General features: G+C 40.2%; 2 protein-coding genes across 8 annotated transcripts in view; one reads left to right on the top strand and one right to left on the bottom strand.

Moving 5' to 3' along the window:
- Positions 1–478: 478 nt before the first annotated feature.
- ALG14 (ALG14 UDP-N-acetylglucosaminyltransferase subunit) lies at positions 479–23,906 on the bottom strand. Of its 7 annotated transcripts, none has more exons than XM_055724372.1 (4): positions 23,000–23,906; positions 20,652–20,803; positions 15,734–15,860; positions 479–797 (listed from the first exon to the last, which is right to left on the bottom strand). In XM_055724372.1, exons 1-4 carry the CDS (start codon positions 23,766–23,768, stop codon positions 634–636), a joined length of 1,212 nt encoding a protein of 403 aa, XP_055580347.1. In that variant the 5' UTR covers positions 23,769–23,906; the 3' UTR covers positions 479–633. The 7 variants fall into 7 exon arrangements, with proteins under 7 accessions (XP_055580347.1, XP_055580346.1, XP_055580352.1 ...); XM_055724371.1 differs by having other exon boundaries at positions 479–864; positions 15,738–15,860; XM_055724377.1 differs by having other exon boundaries at positions 661–797; positions 15,738–15,860.
- Positions 23,907–24,060: 154 nt separating this feature from the next.
- Positions 24,061–27,957, top strand: part of TLCD4 (TLC domain containing 4) — a 45,456-nt gene continuing 41,559 nt past the window's right edge. The window contains exon 1 of the mRNA XM_027814358.2: positions 24,061–24,183. The gene's annotated coding sequence lies outside the window, so the exon portion shown is untranslated. The remainder of the gene's footprint in view (positions 24,184–27,957) is intronic.

Below are 27,957 nucleotides of genomic sequence, written 5' to 3'. Positions count from 1 at the left end.
TACTGTGCCTGTAGCATTGACACTGATCACCTTTTTATTTATCTTAAGCGAGCAACAATTTTCAAAAGGTGCACTACAGATTATAAGGACAGCTTTGACAAGCCTAGAGGAAAAATGATACTGGTTTAATGCTTTGGGGGTTTTGGAAGACTGTAGAGTACAAACTGTCATGAAGCCAACTTAACATAACTGTTTCCTTTATACTCCAAGGATTCACAAGGGACTTCACTGCTAGCATACAGGAAATAAAGTCTGTTGTGCTAGAACAAGACTTTGTTTCTTACAATTTAGAAAACTACACAAAGTTTCCTTACAGGAAATGTTACATTCATACAAATTCCAATATTTATTTGTAGACAAAAATTGCCATTCACATAGCAGGAAAACTAGATGAAAACAGACAGCATAGACTTAAGGCCATTATGAGGTATTGGTGAAACAGACCTGCATGACGGCAATAAATACAACTACACAAAAATGTGCTTAAATGTAGAGATATCTTTATTATTGTTTCCTTTTCCAGTACCAGCCTAATTTCTTAACAGGAATCTTTGAAAATAAATTGCTACATGAATGCATTTCTTCAGTGAGGAGCTTGCAGAGTTTATTTTAGGTAAGGCTCGTCCTCTGTTGTTACACTATTCGACCAAGATATATTGACTTGGGATATTTTTCCTTTAGATCAGGCCACTGAACGATGAAATAATCCGAAAAGTAGTACAGAATCTTTCCAGACAGGGATAAAGTTTCCACACGGCAGATGCTCTCTACATACACAATGATTGCTCTCTTCATTCCTAGAAGCCCAAGAAGAAGAGCAGATATACAGACAGGAACACATGTTCCTGGTCCATTGCACAATATCTAAAAGAGATGAAACATTTTACACAAGTAAAGCATGAGGTTTTTTCATATGGTGAAGAATTAAAAGTGCACACATTCATATAATATTACATTAAAAAAATATTTCCAAAGATATTTTATAAAACAGAAGAGGCAAGTGAATATGAAAAAAAAAGGGTGGTAGGGGGTGGTGGTGGGGGGAACAGCACAAACAAAAGGAATTATTTCAAAGTAGCTGCCAAAAAAGATAATCTTTCTTTACATGTCAAGGAAGAGGAAAAGAGCTCTGAAAGGGCACAGTTAATTTCTATGAAGGAAGAACTCCCTGACTTGTGGCTATGTAACTAAACCAGCTTTCAACCTCAGTCACAGCTTTGCGTCTCAATCATGAGATCTCTGCACAGATTAAGGCATAATAAGGCCAAAGAAGTTTAATTAGGCTTACTAAAGCTGGGATCCAGTTATAAACCTCTTGAACTTTGGCTTAAGTCAGCAAAACACTGAAGAGTTCAGCAAAAATGTGCTGATGAATTAGGACCTTCATCAGAATCTACCAGGGTACATTAGGCACTCAGGCATCAAAATTGATTTCAGGCAAGATGTTTCTTAGTAAATTTAACTACTACCGTGGAATCAGCACTTTTCTGCACAGCTGGGGATTATATGGAAATAAAGAGTTCTTTTATAAAATCATGGCCCTATATTCTATAAACTCACATGTCTTAACTCCAAATACAGCAGTATCTGAAAGATATATTGGTGGGGGGAAAGAAAAATACTAGTTTCTGTTTCAGGGCCGTAGCAATCATTTCAGAGTGTTTCCTTCCCTGCTTTGTGGCAAGATCCGACTGATGAACTGACTAACAGCACCTTGCCTCAGTCAAAAGCAGCAGCAGTTTTGATGCTACTGAGTTCCAAACTATCACCTATACTTTCCTTTGCCTTTAAGATGATGCCAGAAATCTAGCTTGGGGATGTGATGACCATGATGCAGGGCTTTCTTATCAGAACCAACAGAATGTAATACTGTATGCAAAATTGTTCTGATTTTATTGTTGATCTTAATTTAACTATTTATTCATGCAAGATTTACTGACTTTTTCTTAGAAGTCCCTTATAAGCAACAGGCTGTATACTGGTTTAATTTTGAAATTTTAGGTTATCAACAGCAACAAATACTTGTATAAGAAAACTGCAAAAGTGTAATTCTTTTATATTAGCAATTATTTAGCTAAAAGGCAAAGAAGCTGAACACTTCAACTTTGCATACTATATTTTTGAAATCAGAGTAATATACTATTGTTCCAAACCTGCTGAACCTGATTGCAAATAAATCCATGCTGGGACTTTAAAACATACTATACAACTTGCTGAGAAGGAAGATCTGTTTTTTATACATTTATACATGGCAAGCAAGGATATAACCACACACGCTGCCTTTTCTTATTTCAAAGAAACGTTTCCATACCTGTGAACTAAACCATGCATTTTGCCCTATTTCTTGACAAGTTTGATGAATTTGCACTGATGTTGATTGTGCTACTGGTACATGGCTACCGATATTTCAGTTAAGGCATGTTTAGGTATCTCTATTTGTAGTAACATTTGTTACTGTGGTGTAAACATAGGAAACAACTTGGAGCATTCTCCTGTGTTTGCAGGCAAAACCCACCAGGGTCCCTGATATGGAATCTGGTCTGTTTCAGACCAATACATAAGAAACACGAAAACAGACCAAAAAAGTTATTTACTACCTTTTTTTTCTGTGAGCTGAGTATTCAGTCTGACTACTGATTTCAGATTCAATATGCAGCTTTAAGCAAACAGATAAAAATGTGCACCATTGCTAAACAGAAAATCCACTTTCTTTTTCCTTTAGTAGAGCTACCTAGAGTACAAATATTGTCTGATCTTCATTGCTTCCCAAGCCCTTTTTCTGTTGCATTAATCTCCCCTGTCCTTTCTTCAGTGTCTTTCATTTTGATGTTTCTCTGTGCTCTACCCAGCCCTCAGATGTCTCCTCTCTTCCCTGGTTTTCTTTGTGATCTCCGGTATTCATCTCCCTCTGCATTCCTATTTCCAGGCGCCCTTCCACCTGTCTTCCTTCTGGACTTGTACTGGCTCTGCGCTCTCGTAGACTCCCTCCACTATGTAAGCTCAATCCAGTCATCTAAAGCAAGTAGAGAGTTTGACTTTGGTCTCTTACTTTCCGCAGTCTGACATGAAAAAATACCAGTCACAGACATGATTTAGGTCAGGTAGGCATCCTAACATTCTCCTCAGCCCAGAAGTTGAGAACTGTAGAACAGGTTTTATAAAAAGCTGAATTATTACAATCATGGTCTTTATCAAGCCACTGTGCCATATGCTTCATCGTGCTTCCCTCCTCTATTAAACTTGTCTAGAAGCTCCAGTCTTTTTGGTATTCTTGTGTTTAGATGCACTCACAAAGGTAAATGCTAGAATGAATTCCAAACTAAAAGATCATGAAATGAAATAGTAGTAAAGGGGTCTATTTGTGAATCTATGTGTAGCTTTAAAGGCCACACTGAGTTGCTGTTATTACTTTGCTGAAGCGCAAAACAGAAAAGCGATAATCAAAATTAAAATCATGATAAACTACCTTTACTATATCCAGGTTTTAATATAATGCACTCAGTTTATACCTTCTATTGCTTTCTTATAACTTGTAAGCTGCTTTTCAGATGCCCTTTGATTAATGGAAAAATACTTGCATGCGGAGAAAAAGGATCAGGAAAATTATGGACTAGGCATCTCTAAAAAAAACCATGATCGTAACTCATGTCCTCTGCTCTTTCCCCTTCCACACATATTGGTTCAAACAGGACAAAGGAGATGTGGTTCTGCAGGATCTCTGTATGCAAAATTCCCATAAAATACTCATCTGCCTATAGATGTTCTTGTTCTAAAATGCTTGAGTCTAGGAATTGTCCCCTGAAAGAGACTCTGGTACAAACCTGCTGAAGCCAACAGACAAAGAGATACCTATCTGAATTTGGGGTCGTGATCTGTAAGTCAGAACTATTAATCAATCTTTCTGATCATTAAAAATTAACCTTCAGTTAACCTTCAGTACGTGTCTGGAGACATGTTGTACCTAGGACTGGTGCAGCTGCTCATGTGTTGGAGTGGCAATTCCCCTCCAAAAATCTGGTCTGACCAGTCCTTACTTACTCCCTCTCACACTGTCAGCAGGAATGGAGACCAGTATTCCTTTTGCTTGGAATCTAACATCATACAGTCAACTTCTGAGAAAACAAGTATGCACATTACTAAGAGGAACCACTGTGGAATCTTTAAGCTAGAAATGCTGCTGTCCTGCTGCTGACAATATTCAAAGCTGTTGATGGTGGAAAGGAACTGAATCATCTACAGCCTTCCTTAAACTTGTAAGAGAAGATGAGCTGTCCTACTAGTGAATTTCAAAACATTGTTGAGAAGTAAATTTTGGAGAATGATTGATGTCTTCCACCTTGAAAAGACCAAGGCTTTTGTTTTTCCCCTCCAGCAGAATACAAACATCTCTCAGGGAATCCAGTGGCAATCATTAGTATGCTGTGGAGAAGAAGCAGGCATCTATTGGGCAAGAAGGGACCAGGGCCTCTACAAGGTCACAGGCTATTCAGGGTAAGTGTTTCCCAATATCTGTTTACTTTAGCTACAAGACTGCCTGTAGAATATTTGCATTGCACGAGGTCTCGCTGAGGATCTCTAGTTTATTTGGTTCAGCCTTGCTTGGTGAGGTTTGGAGACAATTTTTGTGTCACCTTTGTGACCTCTTGAGCTGCAACTGCCTAAGGACTTTCTTGGTCACTGGACTATCTGACTTTGCTGCCAACAAACTGTAAGGGATCATTCCAGAAGCCAGTGCTACAGGTCTCCCTACACCATTTACGTTCACCTCTAATGCAAGAAATGTCCAGCAACTGTTATATTGGCTCACTGGCTGCCTGGCTTCACAGGCCTATAAACTAAATCCTACATACTAAAATCCTCCAGCAATTAAATGTAACTAGACTTTTAAACAGTACAATAAACTAATCAATCTGTATATTCATGGAGGTTTAAAAGTAAAGGATCAGAATACGACATTTATACTTAGCAACTCTCTTGATAAATCTAATTTCTTATTAATCACTTTAATATAAAAACAGAATAGTTCTTGCCTTTCTGTTTCAGATATTTTATACAGTCGTTGAAAGAAAACAAGCTAAGCCAGCAGTCTGGCACACTGGGAACACTGGCACATGGCATCACTGCTGATAAAAGCTGCTTTAGTGTTGGTGAATGCAGCACTGTAGCAGAGTGACATTTACCAGCTAAGACACTGAAAGCATAGCTCACAGCTTCACTGGGATTAAATGTCAGGCCAGCGGTTAAAACAAATATGAATAAAGCAGAAAGCTTGCAGTTTTTCTCATAAATATATAAACATACATTTGCTGTACATCTTTAATGAACAAGTTACAACAATCAAAGGGAGGACAACATAAGTCCCCTTAAACTTAGAAGAAAATGGAAAACTAATGTGAGATTTGCTTTGCATAAGAAACTGTGAACACCTGCTGTTCTCCTTAATGACTTCCACAGAGATTGCCCTTTGCCACCTGGACAAGAGTAGAAAAACTGCCCAGCTTTCTGGGGCTGGGTGGACTTGTGGTGGGAGAAGGCTACTTGCTGCTGCAGGGTGATACACATATGTGAGCTGAAGACTGTGCTGTTTGCCAGCTATGGAGTAACCTCCTGGAGCACGTTTAGGACATTGCTCAGGCCTCCTTAGTCTTGGTAATGTTCCTTTCCCCACAGTGTTAAGTAACTGGAGATAAGGGAATAGAATGGTGGTGATAGAAAACTACTAAAAGAGGCAAAGGTGAGTGCAGTGATACAGAACTGACCCAAGCTGGGCTAGCAGCATGATCTTTGTACACCCAAGCAAGTAAACAGACCTACTTTTTTAACAATGTAGGAAAAAACTCCAAACAATTAGCTATTTTCTGCTTATTGAGGAAAAACTGTGGGCCTAAAGCAGTAATTTATTAATAATTTTTTGTGTGTGTGTTTTTGCTGGACTGCTAAAACTCAGCTTTTGTTGATAAGTACTTTGTTTCAATGGCTATTTAACAGCTGGAGACAAAAAAAAAGAAAAGCCAAGGAAATTTGAACAGCCATTCCTGATATTTTAAGGAAGGTAAGGGAAAAGGGGATTAAAAAATGACAAAATATCAAAGAGAGGAAGTGGGAAACCAGTTTGAACTATGACCAAAAAGAAGTTCACATCAGGAAGAAAAAGGAGTTTTAAAACATAGCCATATTGCCATGCTCCCTAAGAAGGGACCTGAGAACAAAGCTTGCCTGTTTGCAAATAAGACTTCATTCATAAACAAAAAAATCCCCAAAACAAATCCCTTAATTCCTCTATCAAGAAAAAGGAGGAGCAGAAACCAATCTCACTTGGCTCTGATGAAAAATTTACACCATCTACAGATGTGACAAAACTCCTCAGCCAAAGGTATTTTCAGCAGAATGCTCCTTGATTTGGACAGTTTGACAGGTTTCCACCTTCCTAGGCAAAGGCTTTAGAATGAGTCTTTGAAGGTCAGAAAGGAAACACACCAACTGGAGAAAGCAGCTAAAGGGATTGTCAGTCTATGTGTGTTATATTTTTGTTTTCATTGTGTGTTCTTAGTTGAGGACAGATACCCAAATGTTGGGTTGTTGGTAGCTGGACTTGTATAGCAAAAAAATGCCAAACCAAACACACACAAAACCCCAAAACAAACACAAAAAAACCCAAACCTGAAGTGCCATAGCAAGTTACAATACATGGAAACCTTACAAAAATCAGCTTTTAAGAAATGCTAGAAATAATGGTCGACAAAAATAATAAGCCTTTCACAAAGGTATCAGGAGTAACAATAAATGCAGTTCAATAACATACAAATACAGAAAACTAAAAGGGTGTAAAAGACATGGTCTTGACTCAAAGAAAGCCTCCTTCGTGAAACTACAAATCTGACCATAAAATAACCTGAAGGATCTTTCAGAAACAAGGGAAAGGGAGTACAGAATGACTCCAGTGACAGGGAAACTAAGCAGTCACATTTAGTGAAAGCTGAGTAGAGGTCCTTGGACACTGAAAGGAAAACTAAAAAAACCCCACTGTACTCCTTTTTATGTCAGGGCTAGTTTTGGACTCCTGCGTTCACCAGGTAGGTGCTAGGGGTTTTGATGTTTCAGGAGTTTACTGCCTTTTATGCTTTCAGAGTGGAATAACCAATGTTTTCGTTTGTGTGTTTTTTTGTTTTGCTGGGGGGAGGTTGTTTCTGTGGCACAAGAGAATCTGCAATGAATTCATTTGTATTCTGCTATGTAAATTACAGTATCTCATGAGCTCATCAGCCCTTGCTTGTTTTTAGTATCATGTTACTGTTTTGAAAACTTCATACTAATGCCCTGTGAGGTGAAGAATCCAGCCGAACATTTTTTTCCTTCACCTGCAGAAGTACGGAGTGCTACCTAAAAAGGCAGCTGTAGTCTGGCTTCTCAGCCTCTGCTGTTCCCATTCCTGCCCCGTGATTCACAAGGCCCAGGTTTCACCGGCTACTCAGTGTTTCCCGAACAGCCCCTGAGCCTGTGGGAAACACAACTGCAGGCATTACAGCCCTGCAGTTGTGGGACCTGCTTTCTTAATATTGGAGATGCTCTAACCGTGAAATTAAATTAACAAACCCATCAGTGAACAGATACCTCAAATTTTAACTGGAACTAGATTTACCTGATGAGCTCGTGACCAAGATGCAAGCTTGGAGAGTCAAGAAACCTGGGCTGTACTCACAGCTGTGCTGTGGACTTATCATGAGATTTGGGGCAAAGTATTTACTTTCTCTCACATCGGTATTTCTTACTTTAACACCAGGAAAACAATAGCTTACTCCTCACAAGGGATGCATCAAAATTCCTGTATATCCTTCTCAGTGAAGATCTCCAGGTATGGAGAGTATTGCTTTTATTAGCATGCATTTTGAGTCAGTAGCATATTCTGAGAATAAGATAAAATGTATGCGCTATTTTCTTTTGACTAGAATTATTTTTTTAATACGTTCAGATATAGCAGGCCCTATTTATTAAGAATCAATTTCTGCTAGTAACTCTGACGGCAACTTTAGTTCACCTGGATGGTGAACAGAAAAACTGTTACTTTTTCTTAAATGAGATAACTGTAAAAAGTATCAAGAAATACATTGCTCCTCTACACAGAGGTACTGCAGTTATGACAGAAACAAGATCTCTTCTACGGAATATAAATTTATTTAGTAATCAGGAAAACAAGACAATTCTGAGAATTTACGACAGAAAGGGATTTATCCTTAACTCAAATACTTAAGTGTGTGGGAGGGAGCGTTCTTATTAAAGCTCTTCTTGCTAGTCTAGCTCTTTAGCATGTCTGAAAATTCAAGTTTTGAACCTCAAGCAAAACTACGTTAGACTTGTTAATATTTTTTAAGGTGTTTTTTTTTAATAAAAAATTAGGAACCTTTTCCAACAATTCTTTATTATTGTTATTGATGGGGAGAAAGGAGAATTTCAGGTACTGTTTGAACAATATAAAGGTCATTAAGCTACCTACTACTTAAAGATCTTCTTTTTGAAGAATTAAGATCTTATCCAGTTCGCTTCCCTCCACAACCTGTTCATTAAACGAGCTAAAACTTCACAGCCTATTTGCTGTTTGAACTTACCTGTGGAATGCAGGCTAGGACAAAATAATCTAGATGTGTAGTTTGATGTAAATCAGACAATCAAGTAGAACTGAATTATCCCTGGGTACACTTTTATCTTCTACTGTCTAAATCAGTTGAATCATCTGGGGTGCAAAAAGATAGCTACAGCGTTCTGTAGGAACAGCTTGTGTTCAGGCTGGTCAGCAGCTATAGCTTTGTAGCATTGCCATGAAAACCTTTCTAGTCCACGTGTGTGTCTTGTTGGTACGGTTCCCATTGTTGTTATACAATACACACAGTAGGTGAGATGCTCTTCAAAACAAGCAGAGGCATGTGTGGTCTTACAGGCCGATCATGGATCTTATTTATCCTGGTTAGGTAAATGCCAGCATGGGGAACAGGGAAGTAGAAGAGAAAGGACTTAAATTAGCATACTGTGCAGTTGGGTTTCTGACATGCACTGTTTTTTCCCCTGAGTATTATTTTCATCGTAGGATGAATTATATTGGGAAGCATGACCAACTCCCTCGTTTCCATAGCTCTCACTTTATAAAAGCTTGGAGAGAGGGAGACAAAAATCCTACCTAGTGGATTTTTCTATGGGAGAAAAGGAGAGCTTCTACAAAACCACTAGGAACTAGATCTAACAACAGGATTTAATGGTAACAGCACCAGGTGTTGTCATTTCTGCCTTCTAGGCACTTAGTGGCCTGAACCAAAGTTACCAGCCCAGTGTCCTCAGGGGCAAAAGAAAAGAAAAGAAGTCCAGCTGATGTGATCTGGATCTGAACCCACATGCATAGTGAGGGAAGCTACTAGTTTCTGGATCTCAGCAGAGCTCAGGAGTTCAGCTATGCATATGGCTATCTGACGCTGTAAAGACTTAAACAGCTCAGGTCTGTTTCTGGGTACGCCTAGGGGCTTTACTGATGAAAAGGCAGATAACTGGGGCCATTAAGAACCTCAGAAGTTAGGCAGTAGTTTAGTAAGGAAAGTCTGAGAATCTAGATTTGGACGCATAAAGAAACCCCGCAGGCTTGGCTTTTTTTTTTTTTTAGTATGAAGCTAACCTTAGGCACACTACTTAGCTGTCTCTATTTCAGGTGAAAGGTGGCAGGTCCATCAGTGGGATTAAAAGGTCTTTGAAGTGGTAGTTTCCATCAGCATAATCCCCAGCCTAACTGCCAAATGTAAAATGAGAAACATAGAACCAATGAATGGAAAATACTAATAAATGACAGGTGTGAAAGTAGTACTAATGCCCAAGTCTGTGGGAACATTAGTGGTTATTAAAACATTAAACTAACACCCAGACTGTCAGTGGGACCAACCAAACATCATGACCTTTGCCAGAGGCTTGTGTCAAGAAACAGTGGCAGCAGTGAATCTTGTGAGAAACTATGGGAGACAGATAGAAGGCTGGTTAAAAAAGGACAAGATTGCCAAGGCAGATGCAGGCTGGAGAATAAACTAAGTCCTTAACTATGTGTTCTTGTTCTAAATGTCACCTTGGCTGAGTCTGAACCTGACCAAAGTCTCTTGGTCAGAGCACCATGAGAAATACCATCTAACCGTACAGACCCTACTTAAAAATAAGGGCTTATTTCACCTCCTGATATCAAAAACTACTGCTTATTATAGCAACCTGCTTCTACTCAAAAGGAAAGGAGAAATTACATCCAAAGACTGATGAATATAATCAAACATATTACTAATAATGGCCTAAAATGAGCCTTTAATTGCAAATCTCAATGTGTGTTGCATTAGTCAAGCATTCATTTTACTAGAACTTGAAAGTGGCATTTTAAGTTAGCTAGAACTGATATTTTTATGCGTATACAAACATCTTTGAGGCTATTGCCTAATCACTGCAGCTGGTATAGCAAGAATCTGCATCAAATACCTGCCTGAAATGTCTTCACAACGCAAAACTTAGAGGTGTTAGCAGTCTGTATCTGCATACCAGTGGCCTGCTTCAGTGGTCACATTCAGCAAGACCGTTTACTTGAATCCATGCTTTAAAACATACATGGAAGTGTGACCAGGGTGTTCCATTAGGTTCATAATGAACCTGATAGCTGATGAGTTAAGACTGACCAATCTTTAGTATAGACTCTGCTTCAATCTAAGCTGTCAGTTCATCTTTACTGCTACTTCCATCTTCTGTCTGAAACGTGGTGTCTATAAGCATGTCTAACTGGCGGTCACAGAAAGAGCAGAGCTACAACCTAGCTTAAAACTGACTGCTTTGAATAGCTTTAGATGTTTATCTGTGCTCAGCGGTGGCTGCAGGGTAGCTGTACACAGCGCACAAGGTAGAGGAGGGATAAGACTCATATTTTCATTAACACTGAGAAGTTAAACACAAATTTTGATGGGTTAACTTTGTTTTCTTTTTAGACTATATGATTTGTGTCACTGAAGGTCTTATTCTGATGTTCTTATTCTTCCTTATTTTGACTGTTTTGATCCTAGAAGAACAATAGTACATCAGACATATTGTCAATCTGGTTCAGAAGAATTATGAATAGTGGGGAAAGATTCAGTGTACAAAAGAATGCACTAGCTAGTCTCAATACTGCATTATACAAAGTTCACTTGTTATGAAGTGAATAGAGAAAAAACGCTACCACCCAGATTTTGTAGCTTTCCACAAAGTTCTAATAAGAACAGTGATATACAGGACAGTAACTTACTATTCGTCATAGTAATTTGTTAAAGTGCTATGAACTTAAGACATTTTAGGCAGGGCACAAAGAATGGAAAATCTTAGCTAAATGAAATAATGATCTCCTTTCATATTGCTTACTGTGTGAACACTTCTGTAACAACTCCAGAAGCTTGTAGTGAATTTAACCAGCCAGGGGAACAGGCATGTGTGATGGGATGTGCAGTCATAAAAGAATTGGTAGAGTGCTAGAAGCATAATGAGCTGTGGAGGTTTCAGGCTTCTAGAAGGAAGTTTAAAAAGGAGAGACTCATTCAATTGACCGCTGGCGGGGAGGGAGACAGCAGACCTTGTACTTGCTGTGCAAATGTAAACTTCTTACTACAGACTTCCCACGGGAAGGAGGCCCTAATGTGGAAGGACTGCTGCCTTTGCCTGATTTAACCCAGGTTTTTCCAAATAGAAGTGATCTGAAAGTATCTGTTTATTTCAGGCAGTAACAACTGCTGAGAATGTTGTCCAGAAAAGCAAAAAAAGTCTCATCCTAAGGGTCCAGGATGCACAGTCTACTAATGAATGGAGCTTTACATAGCATTTCTGCACAGTTCTAGGTGAAATTTAATGTAATTACATTAAAGGAGAGCAAATTGCTGACCCAATTACATAGCCTGTCTATGGCTGAGAACAAGGACTGGATGCAATCTCTGTACAGCTTACTGCTGTGTGGTGCACCCATATAAATTCTTTTCAGTTTTAATTTCAGGTATGCCAGAATGACCGGAATAATCACATCTGGCAAAAGGGCTGTATCACCTGAAGACCTGACTTCAGGGTTAATAAACTGGCCCAGAGACAAGGACAATAGTTCTGTAAGCAGCAAGAGAACTTAAGACTGGTTTCCTCTGAACTTGTACCTGTGGACGGACTTCAAGCATATTATAGGAAGGCCATAACATTAGTTTATTCCTTCTTAGACATCAAATGATCTATGTAAGACTCAGTAATTTTCTCTATTTTTGGGAAAAACCTCTGTGCAGCTTGTCTAATTTTCTGTAACTAAGAAGAATTTTCATCTTTCCCTAGAGAGCAGATCTTCTAACATCTCATTCTGGGTTTATGTTTCTTCTCAGCTTTTCTCTCAATGAAGGCAATAAAAGTCTCTCTTCTCTAACCAGCTGCCTGTTTTCACGGTAGGAATTTGCGGTCTTTGAAGATATGACTGTACGTTAAACCTGGCTGCAGCTGATGAATGGTTTTAAAAGCTTTTCTGGGGGAAGAAAGGTGTAGACAGTGTGTGTTGGCACAAGCCTTTCTTTCCTGGAATTCAAGGCTTCTGCATAGGAAGCCTATCTAAGGTTGACACGTAAAAACTGCCCAGCATACAAGCATACATGCAGAACACCGACACTTGTAGTCCTATAATTTTTGGCTATAGGAACATAAATGAATCATCACTTCTGACATCTTAATTCTGTTACTTGGTTTAATATATCTAAAGGGACTTAACTTAGCAGAGTGCAGATGTTCATAACTCAGAAATGGGCCTCTTGAAGATGATCTCAAACCGAACAACTAAGCTAACTTTTACATTTCTTAAACTCTCTGGGGGCCCATTTCAAGTGTGGGTCAAGTCCCGCAAGACAGCAAAGGTCTCCTGGAAGTTGTTCAGTTCTTTCTGAACTCACTGTCTTGAGGAAGGGTTAGATGGAACCGCTTTCTCATGCAAAGTAAACTAAGAAGCTTTGCCAGAACATCAGTGTGAGATACAAAGGGGACACAGTGCTCATGTAAATAAGCACATATAAAGTAATTCCTGTGCAGTTATATTTGCTGTTTCCCCTTTACAGCTATTTTGGCTCCACAGATATGCTAGTTATGCCAACCTAAGCCTATCTGCTCCAAATCTTGCTTTTGTGCACCTAATGGTTTCAGGCTCCCTTTGTAGTACTTCTGCATTCCTTGAAAACTGCAACGTTTCTGCTTTTCTCTAGCTTTTGGGTGTCTGGAGGACTTCAGTCATTCCTTCAAACATGCACATGTTTTTGACATGCCTAAAATAGAGTGTAAGGATTTAGGAATCACTCATACATACAAATGACTTAGAAGCAATTAAAAGCTGTCTTTTCCTCCTGCAGTTAAACAAAAATAGTTGCCTAGACTGAAAATGTACAGTACCCATGAGCTCCACTGTTTAAAAATACGAAGCTCTCAGCATGATGTAATACTGTGCTTGTTTCTAAACTCGGTGTTGATTTCCATGCCAAAAGCTGTAGATGAGTCCTGTAAACGCCAGGATTTGTCCCATCCTTTAGTTCTTTAAACTACTAAGCATTTCATTTTGCCAAGGGTATGAGGAGTTGCAATTCACTGTGAACATTTTCTTCTAAAGGTGATTAAATATTACCAGTTGCTTCACATACCACATACAATCATTTCACTGGCAATCTGAGGCATTTTAATCCCTGAATCACTATACTTTGATAAATGTTTTAAAATCTTTACAGCTCTCAGACTTACCATATTTTATAGAATCCTTAAACTAAGATATGCATACAAGTAGTAGTATGCAAGCAGCTTTCAAGTGGTGTAAGATTTGGCGTAACACCAGAGGTGCTTTTGCCAGTGGCAGTTACCAGCTGCTATTGTGGTTGACGATGGTATCTGGCAAAAAAACACTTGGAAACTCCCTCCCTTCAAGCCCTTCTCATGTCATGGATGACTCTTTGGATAGCATTTTGAGTCAGTGGTTCCCTTAAACACTATAAAGGGCTTAAGGGCCTTGCTAAAATGTATCCTTCATTTTACAAGGACAAGTGTTTTTCAAAAGCATTAGGCTTTTACCAGTTTATCAACTCCAACACCATTTCTAATAATTCTATGTGTAAATCCCACTGTCACTTTAAATTCTTCTTGTAAACAGAGAAACCATGGAATTAGATTAGTAACTTCCTGCTCTTCTATGATGTGCCCTGTTGACACTTTTGGTAATATATTAAGCTACACAGTGAGATCTTCCAGTCAATTACTTTTGCAATAATAAGTAAAATCCACCCCACCCCCCAAAAAAACCCCAAACTAAAACATTAACTAAAACCAGTGGTGTAGCAAAGTGATTCCAAAATTTGTTACCCATGTTTGTTCTAAGATGTCTGCTTCATGTAAACATCCCTCTGCTATTTCCCCTCTCAAATTAAAATCACTGTAAAAAGAATAGTAAGCCATCTCTTCCTCCTGTCCAACTTTATCTCCAGTTTTCAGAACAGGCTTGACAAACAAGAACTGCAAAAAGCTACCTCTGTTGTTCTGCTCACTAAACTGCTCTGAAAATTCCAGCAAGTAACTTTTGATCTGTTAGGAACTGCCGGTACTATTGAAAACAATGAGATCAAATTTATTCCCAACTTCTCTAAACGTTTAAAACATCACAAATCTATATGAGCCTCTTTAGAATTAGCCATACACTTCACAGTGACAGCTAAAAAATAAGTCTGCTTACAAAGATCCTCTATGGGTGTATATATGCTGCTACTAAATTATGAAAAATATCTTGAAACTGCACAAGTTTTTACAGGTTTCATTAAAATATTTTAAACCCCATACCATATTAATTTGAAATTCTGCTAAAATAATACTTTTTTAAAAAACCTCGTTTGGATAACTGACTACTTAAGATAGCAACAACTCTAGCAGAAAGCCACCTTTAACTAAAATTTCTCTTAAACAACAGTAGAACTTAAACTTGGGAGTCCAATGCGCTGCCTTTTGAGTCTTGGATTAACACAAAACTTTATTGATTGCCTCCCTCTATTTTAGTTCTATAATCTGCCAGCCCTGTATGCTTCTGGCTTGATTAACCCTGTGGAATATTGTAATTAGCATGAGAGTGCAGTTTTGTGAACAGCTTGAAAAAGTTACTGAAGTGCTGAGGCGTTGCCATTTCAGCAGTGATGTTTTTTGTTGAAGCAATTAATGCTAGTCAGCCAAAGACTAAATAAATATGCATGTAGCTGAAAAGTCCAGGTAAGCACAAGAACTGAATTTGTATGTATTTTCTGCTGGTCTGAACCTGCCTGTTCCAGACCGGTCATACCATTTCAGGAGCAAGTCCAGCCAACAGGACAACCAGGTTTTCAAGCACAGTTTGTGCTGTTGCAATCCTGAAGAGATAGTATCAAGAACCTGCAACCTTGTTTTTGCTGGCTCTACCAGCATTAACAAGGGAGTGACATGCTCTCTGATGTTACCTGCAAACTTTGAGAGGGGAAACTAGTATATGCTGCTCTAATTCACCAGCAGTGCAACCTGTTCTTTCTTTCTTGGTGTATTGCTGCTGTATCTCTTTCAGCTTTAATTTTACATTCAAAAATACCTTTTCTGAGAACCATAAATCATCTTAGCATACATATGCAATGTCTCGATATTACAAATGCTTTTATGATTGAAGATAAGCAAGTTCTCAATAAGTTAAAATTTACTTTACCTACCAAATCTGGTTTCCATTTGCAGGTCAAATGAAGGGAGTAAAGCATGGAGTGCAGGGTTGTTACCACTGAGGAGGTCCAAGATTGTCTAACCTCACGGCTTCTGGGAATGCTATCAAGGGTGAACTGGAAGAAAGCACGATAAGCTGAATTGTTATTTTTTTAAAGAATGTTGTTGCTACTTCTATAGTTATTAGATCTGTCTATGCCATCTTTTTTTTTTTTTTAATCTAGCTTGGAAAAGTTTGGGTATGAAAACTTTTCTTAGATGCCTTGTTTAGTGTCGTGCTTAACGCTCCTGGCAATAAAGTAAAATGTAATACTAGAACTGTATATCTATTTTTTAAATCTCGTCTCACGTTACTTTAAAACATTCCTAACGTAATAAACAATTCGGCTAGAGCAGCTTCACGCGCAGTATGTTAACGTAGCGCCCCACCTCGTGGTCACCGAGACACAAGTCTGGGTCTGATTAGATACAACCCCAACCCGGTGATACTCTTCTGTCTCTTGCCTGTTCAAATTCTTCGAGGATTTACATTGCACAAAATGTAACAACTTTCCTCAGTTAATGTCCGGTGCACACTACTAAAAATGTAACAGCAAATATCACTATCCTTTAAACAAGTACTCAATGAGTATTCGAAAGATACGCAAAATGCATATTCAAAATGCAAAAAAATTGCATAAAGAAACAGGAAATAACATCTTATCATTAAATAAAAAATAAGTGTAAGAAATCATTTTCTTTGTTCTTTCCCTAGGAAAAAGTAGAGCTTATTCACTGTGTGTAAAAGGCATCAAATTAATAAAACACATGTGTTTTGTCTCGGAACACTGTAAGCAGTTAACTGCAGTTAGGTTTCTTGTACTCTTTGCAGATGACTGATGCAGAGGAACTACACCTAAGAACTACTGCTACATCAGAAGGCAGTCCAGATGCCAATGAGATTTTTGACTGTTTAAATGAAAGACAAATATAATAGCTGCAGTGCACTGTTCATTGATGTTGACATATTGTTTAGATTGCTTCGTGGGACCGAAGATCACTACCGATCTGGAAGAAGTCATATTGGGAGTGAGAGACCCTAATTATCATTATAAATACTGAAAATTCCCCAGTTACTTAAGATATACCATTGCTAATTGTCATAGTTTAGCTCTGGTGATGTGTGCCCAGGAAAGATTACGTTGTCAAAAGCTAGCTGTACAGTAAATACAAATTACAAATCAGTCTTGAATAATGTGGAAAGAATAAAAAAAGCCCCAACACTTGCAAATGCAGAATATTAAGTTAATTTTCTTGACTGAAATTACCCTGTTTCATTGTGATAAGGTTTTTTAATTGCTGTGATAGTGGAAAGCATTAACAGATGTTAAAAACTGTTTGTTTTATGTTTTATTTGCAGGTGTTGAAACTCTGATTGCATTAGTCTGATAACAGAATATGGAAAAAAACATGCCCTCTGCTCCCCATTCAACAGGATTCTGGTTATCACTGCCTCTGTTTCTTAAAGCTTTGGAAGTGTTCAGGTGATAAAAAGAAATGCCGTAAGTGGAGTTTAGACCCTTGCATAGTATTTGGTCCTGCAAGGAATAAGTGTATGATAAGGTGGTTTTAGGCAGATCAGGTTTCAGGGGAACTATGCAGATGCTCCCTTCACTGTAAGAATGGTGTTAAACAGTATTTCCCAAAAAACTGTATGTAATTTTCTTCATCATTAAAAAACCAATTTCAGCAAAAATTGGCAGGGACCCCAAACAGTATTAAAGTAGAAATTTAGTTGCAGAATTCAAGTAAAGATCACACTGATTTTATCTATAATCTTCAAAAAACATGCTTGAAACTCTGCACATCAGTGCTATGTCATATGTTAGGACTTCAGCCCACATGTTAACTCTTAAATCTTAGGCTGAGAAACAAAACTGGATTTTGTTGTTGCTGGGTTTTGTTTGTTTAAAAGCCACTGCCAGATACTTTTGCAATCCCAGCCTTTCATCTGATGGAGTACTGCTAGTATTCCAGACAAAGGCATCTCCTGTATCTTTTGCTGGAAAACTGCAGAGTACATGTCTGATATCAGAAGCAGACAAATTGCTCCCCTATATTCTATGGTGTCACATTGTTGCATTTATTTTTCCTTATATTTTTAGTGGAGTCAGAAATCTTTTTGTTATTTGAAGACAAATGTTCCAAACTGGGAAGTCTATAATGGTTGACTGGGTACTGCAATTTCAAAACCAGTGATGTAGTCCTTTACCTAGTTAATGCTGTTGTTTTGCAAACATGCCAGGAGAAGTTGGTGGAAAACTGACACTGCTGTGAACTACAATAATATGCTCAACTGAATGTACTGCAATGCTTGCAAAGAAACTGGGTTTACATAGTGGTTTTTTTTATGTTGAGCAACAAGGTTTCTTAGTATGATACCTCTCATGAAACATAAAATGGAAAAGAACATGTGTCAGATGAGCACTACATGAAGGTTAGTTTATCCAGTTGCTCATCTTGGACATGACAAATGTGGATATAAGATCCAGTGAAGAATTCATGTTCTTCAGTCAACAAATCTAAGTTGTCTTTCTGCTGCTAGAGTAGGTTGGCAGGAGCTGAAGCAGGTTCTTTGTGCTGAGCACAGAATGTTCCCTGAGTAACAGCTCTGAGGGCATCCATGTAGAATAGCCGTGGTTACAGGCTGGGGGCAACAAAGAACAAAAAGACAAGTAACAGCAGGACCAGACACTTTTCGTAGGAGGCATTTTGGATATCTCTTTTTCCCTCAAAAAGACTTAGTGGGTAGAGGTGCAGCATTTTGCTTCCTGTAAGCAAGATGCTCATTCTGGCTTCCTTACCTTCTCCCTGAATACTGTAGCTTTTAGAACTGGGCTAGACCACAGACCAAAAAGAAATATTTTGGGGGGGTTTACATTATAATTTGTTAAATGAGTACACTGATTTCACCTTGGGTCATTATTGTAATGTCTTCTGTCCAGTCCTTAGTTCTGGAAAAATCTACTTTCCTGATGAGAAGAGAAAGGGAATGACCACAGGATGAAGCATTCAGACTTTTTCTTTCAATTTATTCAAAGCTGTAAGAAGCTACTAACACACGATTTTTAAATGCTTGATGATCTCCAGCATCCACGGTGCCAAAACACATACTACTTGAAACCACAATGAAAGTTAGCAGATACATGTTATAGGCATGTGACATTTACTTTCCAAAAGTTATCTTCCACTTTCACTCTAAATATTTTTGCTCAGTGGAAAAAGAATGGTCAAAGGAAAATGTTATCTGGACAGCAACCTTCGATGCAGCCAAAAATGTTCCTCTGACTTTCAGTGTTGAAGGAAAATACAGCTACCTGATCTTTTAGGAGTTGGAGGGGATATGGAAGGGAAGCTGCTTAGCAAAACTAAGTAAACTAGTGGAAAATAGCACAATCTTTTAATACTCAAAATACGTATTTTTAAGAAATGTAATAATCTAGGGTTGGACATTTTTCAGAGAAGTGAGTATGACTGTGTGAATGACTAATTAAAAAACAAGATTTCTCTGAACAGCAAATACCTCCAGTCACTTTACTAAACTTTCATTCTTGATGCACAATGGGAGAAGAGATAGCACGCTCAACTTTAAACAAAGTCATCTTCACTTGGTTCAGCAGCTTGTGGTAGACAAGGAACCTTCATCTTCCATGGGGAAGTGGGGTAAGCAAACTTAAAAATGTCATTCCTAAGTGAGCCTGTTGCTCACCTCAGCAGCAGCTGCTTTACATTAAAAGGGTTTTTTTCTGAAAATCATTGGTACAGTCCTAAAATCTTTTGTCCCAGTAGCACTTCTGAAGACAACAGAAATATCAGAAGCGCACCATATGAAATCAATACCACGTAAATAATTATTGTGTTGTACTACTTGCTCAAAAGGACTAAGGTTTTTGTAGTTAGACCATTCATTTCCATTGTACTTATTCCAGTTTCTGAAAAATAATATAATCTTTCTACTGGTTTAACTGGACATCAGGTAACACTTTAAGTCACCAGAGTCATACCGCTGGCTGTTAATCATAGAGCAGACTAGCTCAAAGCAAGCAAACATCTAATAAAAAGATAGACAAGGTAATTTCAGGGGTTTTTTTCCCCATGATTTTTAGGAGTTCAGCATTTGCTCCGGTCATCAACCAGAAAACTATCTGATACCAAGAGGTATTGCATAATTTCTAAACGTGTAACTAAATGCTTAATTTTAAAATCCAATCAAAACACAGTCTAGAACACAAAAATAATACAATTTCAATTAAGGTTTCCTTAAAAAAAATACTTTTACATATAATTTCTTAAAAAAAACCCAACATGGCACCAAGAGAAATGCCAAAATAAAAGGAAAAAGACCACGATACTTCTGCCCCAGTATTTTTATAGCTAAAATTAACATTTTGATGGCTAACTAGTTCAAAAAATTGAGAGATTTATTTTCAGCATGCATGCTTTTCTTGAGCAAGACATAGTCTTCTTTGTACAGTCACTTTCACTACAATTATGTTCCCTCATTGCTTTAAATGGACTGAAAGGAGGTAGAGACCATTTTAAGAGAAAGTAAGGAAGGTGGTAGTGAAAACTGGTAGCAACAATGGCTTTTGCTATTTTTAGGTATATTTACTCTGCATTTTCAGTGTCTTTCTAGCACAACATTAATCAATAGTGTTTATTTAGTTCACTTTTAGAACCGTAAAACAAGTATGGACAGAACAGCACCTTTAGCTGAACTTTAGTGCAAGTGACTATCAATACCTAGTAAATCAAAAGCACCTGCTGATCTTAAAAATACCCTTTTAAAGAATCACTTCGAAATTGCCTTTAATTAGAATGTCATGTTAAGATAATTTTATCTTACAAGAGCATATTTAACAAGTTACCTGAGAATTGGGGAATGTTTCAGCCCTTTTTTGTTCAAAAGAACGTATTTTAGCTTCACTCATCTTATCTGAGTTTGCAAAAATATAATGTCTAGGAGAGTATGACTCTGACAAACAGCTAAGTAACCTCAGGATTTCTGTTGTGTGCCCACCTGTAAAAACAAAATGAAATGCAGTTAGTATATGAAAGATTTTGTAACTTTCAGTTTCTTCAGCTAAATCAGTCCCTTTTCCTTTTAAGACCTGTTAGTACTACTATTTTCAGCAACACACTTCTGAGAGTGGAGGATTCAGTTAAAGGATGGTTGAGACTGTTTAAGTAACATGGAGATGGTTCAGCTCTCACTGAAGCCGTATTGATGGAAGTTCTTCAGTTAAATAGGATTGAACCAGGATCAAACAGAAGTACATTTATGTTTAACATCCTGTACATGATGCAAAAATGACTGGGCAAAGAGTTATACTGTAGTCCATGCTCAAAAGCCATACCATGGTGCAACGGTCAAAATGAAGCTGAACAGCATCCAGCTTAGACCTGCACCACGGGAGCGTTAACTCCCACTGGCCTGGCCCAGTGTTCAGTCCTACAACCTGTAAGAGCAGGGGCTGCACTATCCCAGCTAGTAATACTGAAATGAAGCAGGCAGCAAGTTCGCTCTGCAGCTAGCCAGTGTAAAAGCTGAGTGCTGACAGAAGAAACAGTCCAGCTCCTGCCAAGTGCTTTAACCGCTGCCCTTGGACAGGTGCTGACAACCTTCTAACTGCAAGGTCACTTTGTTCAGGTAGCTAAATTGGCTCTAAACTGGAGAGAAGGGGAGGGTGTACTTACTGGGGTTTTGGGGAGTGGGTTTTGGTTTTGGTTTGGTTTTTTTTTTTGTCAGTTGCGTTTCCGGAACAGGAATACCTGTAATGGTGGAAGAGGGGAGAGGGAAGATGGTGTGCATAGGTAAAGTGGAGCTGGCTCATCTTTTAACTTTTGGGCTGGATTGGCTCAACATCAAACCATACCCCTAAGTATGAGCATAAGCGTTTACTAGATGTGTTACTTTTTCACTCTGCTGGAAGTTGAAGACCGAAACAGTAAACAAAATGTATTCCTTCTACCTCCTGCTGTCCAGCATCATTAGCCTCCTAAGAGACCTTTGCTATACAAATCAAGCACTCTTAGCTGGCAAACCGACAAGCAGCAAGAGCAACGATGTTGCATTAGACACGAGTTTGCCACCTTTCTACAGAATTCTGTGCACTACTTTTCAAATGTGTTTGGAGGGATTTTCTTGTGAGTGATGGTTTCTTGAAGGTTTCACAGATTTTAATGCAATCATCTGAGTATTCACAGAAGAGCAGGAGATTCCTACTTCAAAGAAGTCTTGAAAAATAGGCTTGAATGTTATATGAATCTTAACTGACTTGTGAATTATTTCATGCAGTAAGCATATGTTCAGTGAATGTATTTTTGTAATATGTACAAACTGGATTCCAAAGGACTGAAGGAAAACAAGCACGTTTCCAGCCCTGGCGGAAGTAAAGTGCCAGTCAAACTCTGATTGCAGAAAGCTCGTGGGATTATCACTCAATTAGCCAGTGCACAAAAACTATGGAGATACTGAGGTCATGAAATCAAAGCCTGCCTGGATTTGTCAACTGCAAATTTTCAAGGTAGTCTAATTCTGGGAGGCAAATTAATTGCTCTGCAGCTCTGGGGAGGTAACAAGGAGTAGCAAACGCGTGTGCGTCCCCTTAGTGTGGGGGTGACTCGGACAACGGTGCTGCCTCTGTCAGACTCACGTGAGGCTCTCGTAAGTAAAGCACAGAAACGTGGTTCGGGTAAAATCACTACAAAACACCTCACACGTAAGGGGGGTCCCGATCTGTGGAACGCCTTGCCCTGAATCACCGTCAAGCCCCTTCTGTCAGAAGTTCCAGCAGCTGCACAGGGCTGTCCTGCATCAGTTTTAGTCAACGTATTTGTTAATGATTTCGGGGAAACGCATGTGCTGCCCGATGAAAAAGTTCAGAAACCAAATCGTAAGGCACAAATACGGGCGAAAATGCCGCAAATAATATTGAAGCTTAACAGTTGCTCAAATCAAGAGCTAAAAAGCCCACAGGCAGGCGGCGGCCCCGAGGGCGCTGGGCCCGGCGCGGGTGGGGTCCAGGAGCAGCCGTCGCGGCCAGAGCGACGCCAGTCACAGGGCCGCCGGCGGGCAGGCCTCCCCTCAACCCGCCGCCGCTCCCGGCACACACCGGCGCGGCCGCCTCGGCCCTCGCTCCGCGCTGCACGCCGGGAGCCGTAGTTCCCGGGGCCCGCCGCGGAACCCGCTCCCGCCGGCAGCAACCCCACTCACCGGAGCCGGCCACCACCAGAAGCCTGAGGGGAGGCGTCCGCCGGCCGTGGCGCCTCCTCGCCAGGAGCCCCAAGGGGACGAGCAGTAAGAGAAGGAAGAGGAGCAGGAGGGCGACCAGCCGCAGGGGCTCCATGGCGCGGCCGGAGCTGTCCCGCCGCCCCGCGCAGAGGCGGGCGGTGGCGCCTCCCCCGTACGGCAGCCGGCGCGGCTCAAACCTCCCTGCGGCTCCCTCAGGGGAGCGGGCCGGGCCGGGCCCGCGGTACGACCGTGAGCGACGGGCGCTGAGGGGCAGGCGGTGGCTGGGCTGAGCCGGGGCGGCGGCGCCGGGCCCGGGCCAGGTTGGGTTGGGCTCGGCCGGGCCGGGCCGGTTTGGGGTGCCGCTGCGGCCTGTTCTCGGCCGGTTGGGCTGGGGGGCCGCTGCGGCCTGTTCTCGGCCGGTTGGGCTGGGGGGCCGCTGCGGCCTGTTCTCGGCCGGTTGGGCTGGGGGGCCGCTGCGGCCTGTTCTCGGCCGGTTGGGCTGGGGGGCCGCTGCGGCCTGTTCTCGGCCGGTTGGGCTGGGGGGCCGCTGCGGCCTGTTCTCGGCCGGTTGGGCTGGGGGGCCGCTGCGGCCTGTTCTCGGCCGGTTGGGCTGGGGGGCCGCTGCGGCCTGTTCTCGGCCGGTTGGGCTGGGGGGCCGCTGCGGCCTGTTCTCGGCGGGAGCGGGCGCGGGTGCAGGCGCAGGCCGCCGCCTGAGCGGGGCCGCGCGGCAGCCCTCGGGTGCGCGGTGCATGTCAGCGGTAATAAAGTGCGAGGCGCTTCCTAAATGTGGGAAGGCTTCGTCTGTGCCCCTGTGTTTGGCGTGTGAGACCAGAGTTGTCCTTTATCCGTGGGAACCGCGGAAACCGGCCGTCACCGCTGGGACTGCTCCTCGGCCGGGGCCCTGGTGCCCCGAACATACCCCCGTGGCGGAGCCTGACCACGAGGGTGCGTGAGCACCGACCGTTCCACAGCCCCGCATGCCGGGCCAGCTGCCCTGCCCCTGGCCAGCCTTTTCCGCATGAACTGCGGTCAGCCGAAAAGAAATCTCACTGCTTTAGTTAAATTTGTAAATCAAGAAATGCAGGCCGAAGGAGTCATGTGGCTCCATGGCGCGTACAGATTCCTGCAGGAATTTGCAATCGTGCGCAGGCATAATCTTTGTCCAGGTATGTATGCTTACAGGTGACTATAATTTTACATACCCTACAATAAGGCATGAAATGAAGACTGTTGATATTTCACTGCCTCTCATGGTTGTTGTTTACATTCATTCTAATAGTTTAGCTTTTTATTTCAGTAAGAAGTGTGGAGCAACAGGTCAGCCCTCTTTTCATCTCTGTCAGCATCCATTCTTTGTTGGGGAGATGGTGATGATTCAGCCCTTGGACTAATCTCAGATGGGATGGATGTGCGTTTCCTAGAAAGAGCCAGATACTACATTTTAGGATTAGGGGAGGTGGAGTTTGTTCATCCTTGTCCTCAAATTATCTGCCAGGGAGCAAGGCACTCCTCTTGACCTATGAATCAGGATGAGTGAACTCTAGAACTTTTTGGAGTGGTTTGACACCATTGCTTTATGGGGTGACCTGTCAAGCATATGAAACACGACGGCTGTGCACTTGTACCGCAAACACAATAGATCAAACGCATTGCAATTCTGCATCTGTCTGCATGTTTTTTCTGGCTGGATTTTTTTTCCTCTTGTTCATTCTGAACAAGTTGGACTTTTTGTGTCTGTACCAGCCTTGGAACCTGAACATTTCTTTCTCAATTTTAACAGAAACTTGTGCCAGTTGAGGGTTCCAGTGGTTATTGCATATTTACAAGTAAAATATATACTTTTGAGCTTCCCTTTGCCATCTTAGGATCTGAAGTAAAGCGAATCTTTTTGATTTATGTCTCACGGTTCTACAGATTATGTTTTGGTTTTCTTTGCATCGGTGCAGCATGTAATTTTGCATTTGTTTTAAGCAGAGACTATTAAAAACAGTGTTAGCACGGTAAAATTTTCCACCCAAATGAGTAACCTCGGAAAAAATACTTCACTGCTTAATCATTGTTGACATTTGGAAACAACAAGGTTTTAATTAATAGCTATATTGATGATGTATGAATGTCAAAAAATCATTTATCTTTCCACTTAATTAGCTACATAAAAATAGTAATTAGGGACAACAGAGACCCAAGTCCAAATTATAGAAGGAAGAGGAAGAAAGCACCATAGTCCTTGTCAGAAAATAAACCACTACATTAAAACAAGACAGTAAATTCTATAGGGCAATTTAAATACTAATTTTGTCTGTGGTGATCTTTCCCCTTTTGTACCTTCATCAGTAAAAATAATTGATGCAGAATGTATCCCAGGTTGCCACGGGGTGTATAGCTACCAATTGTTTTATGTAAAGAATTTTTTCCCCAAGGCTTTTTTATATCTTCCCTTTTGCTCTTATTCTTCCTACCATGAGAAGTGTTAAAGAACTGCTTTCTATTAGGCATTTAATACAGAGAAAGAATCCCTGAATCTCATCAGCAGAGAGTGACATTAAGAACTTCAACTTATTTTCTCCTTTTCATGTTATTTCTTCTGTATGTATGTACTTCCCCTTCTTATATAGAATTCTTCTGTAAGGCCGTTCGGTGAAATTGATGAGGAACTGACCTAAAACGACTGAAGTTGGAAGGGTAGGGGTTTTTGCTAGGGAGGTCATTTAAAAATGAGGAGAAATAAGAGTGATGCCTACCTGTTCTTTGGGCTGTAAAATGAGGATCTGACAGTTCCTTTGACACAAAGCAAACATCCTGACTTTCAATAAATCTAAAAAGCTAACCAGTGAGATTGCCTCATAAACTCCTAGAACAAGCGTTGGAAGTCTTCTTGCTCATTGGGAATCCTGCTTGAATAAAGAATATAGCTTTCAAGTAGTATCCACAGCAGATTGCAAGGGTTGAGGGAAGAGTCAGGGCTTGGTGAGACTAGTTAAAACACCTACTTAAAGATTGAAGCAATGGACTGCAAGCTAGATGCCATAAAGTTTTGCAGGCTTTTTTTTTTTTTCTGTTATGAAAATTGAGTAGAGCCCATGAAGATCCCATTTGCCATGTAACACTGCTAATTATGTCTTTTCTCAGTAGGACATTTCTGTATTTGTGTGTTTTCATCATGGCAACTCCCTGTTCACTTAATACAGACAATGTTCTGGACCAGGGAGACTTCAGTCCAAGAACTGTTATGAGTAACAGAGCAATCAGGTTGCTCTGCACTAATTCAGTTGCTCTGCTTGCTTGGTGCTTGATTCCCATCTGTCAAGTGCCTTGAGAATACTTCGTCTCAGCATCAAACATACATGTGAAAGTTAATATGAAACAGCACTAACTGTCCCAAAGTGTAGCACAGCATGGTAGCGTTAGCTAAATAACACGAAGTATAGGACTTCTGTGAGGAAGGCAATGGCTAGTGCTGCATACTGTTCTCCAGTCTGTAAAATTAATAATACTGCAAGTGATGGTATAACCTGTTTGTCTGGGAGGAAGCAGTGCATTTGCCCTGAAAAGTCATTTGACAGAAAGTGATGCAAATGCACTAATTGTAAGGGCTGTCTCTGGTACCTCTGCTACTAAAGCAGGAAGTTAGCTTTGAACTTACTGAAGGAGAAATAAGCCACGTTCATTCTAAATAATTGATCACTGTTCAAAAGAAAACCCTGAAACTCCTGAATGGGGAGAAAACAGGTTTTTATACAATAGTACAGTTTTTTCCATTTACCATTTGTGAAACAATGTTCCGAAGAAAAACCTGCTGCTATTCTTTCTACATGTGAATATTCTCTGTGGAAGCTTACTAGTACATCTGGTGCATGTCTCCTTTGAAAGTTACACTGGTGAGTAATAAATTGAACTGGGGAAGACTCATTCTCTTCATGTTTCAGTTTCTTTTGTCTCCAGTGGGAAAGGCTGCAATGGGAATGTAAACAGAAGTATTTTTTTCCCTGAAATGAAATGTAAGCAGCTTTGGCTATCTGGTGGCCATTCACTTTCTGAGATTCCACTTCAAGTGATTTAACATTAACTGTTAAACAATAGAGTCTTTCCAGCCAGCTGAAATACACCTTATATTCATGTTTTCTTCACTGGCGTTTTGAATAATTGCTTTCCTTTTCTTCTAATTACAAATTCTAAAAGTAGACCTATGAACAAGAGCGATTGTAGTGTTGTTTTCTTGAATAAGGTCTTTTTGCCTTGTTTTGGCTTAGAATGCAACTCTACAAGCAGTTGCATGACCAGAACGGAGGGGTAAAGAGCAATAGGGTGGAAGGAGTTGGGTGAGGAAAAGAGCAGGAACCTCTTACTCAGGCTTTGCTACTGGAAAAATTGTAACGTGGAACCATTTATCATGTTAAACCTCAGACATGTAGTTTGCCTTAGTTTCTGCATGATTATTTCATAGGAGAAGTGATTTGAAAATCAAGGTGTGTTATATAAGTAAACTTGATTTTTTTTTTTTTTTCTACAGGAAACAATTCTTTCTTTTTGTATGCTTATGGTGTTTTGGTGGCAGAATTAGGATGTTACCAGAGTTGGGCTGTGGCAAAATTTGTCCCTTTTAGCAGCAGTTACTTTCAATTAGTTTGGGCTAAGTGCAATTTACTTTCTTGTGAGTCATTACAATTATGGGAATGTAATCTTAGAAGTCCTGATTTGTATTTGTAATCAATAACATCTGTAATATTTATGTTAACATTACAGTTAGTTCTGTGTTTTCGTGTTATAACAGCACTTCTCATATATATTTAAAATGACCCCCATTTGTTTAGATGCAAAGTGTTTGCAAGCACTTATACACTGTTTGTCCTAAATAGCCAAAAAGATAGAATGAGATTTATTCTCTATTGAAAATTAATTAGTTCTCCCATGCATGCTTGCCGTTCTTTACACTTTAATTT

This window comes from Falco cherrug, chromosome 12 (genome assembly GCF_023634085.1).
Source record: "Falco cherrug isolate bFalChe1 chromosome 12, bFalChe1.pri, whole genome shotgun sequence".
Classification (NCBI taxonomy): Eukaryota; Metazoa; Chordata; class Aves; order Falconiformes; family Falconidae; genus Falco; species Falco cherrug.
The sequence above is the reverse complement of the archived record's forward strand: the minus strand, read 5'-3'. Positions and strand labels throughout refer to the sequence as shown.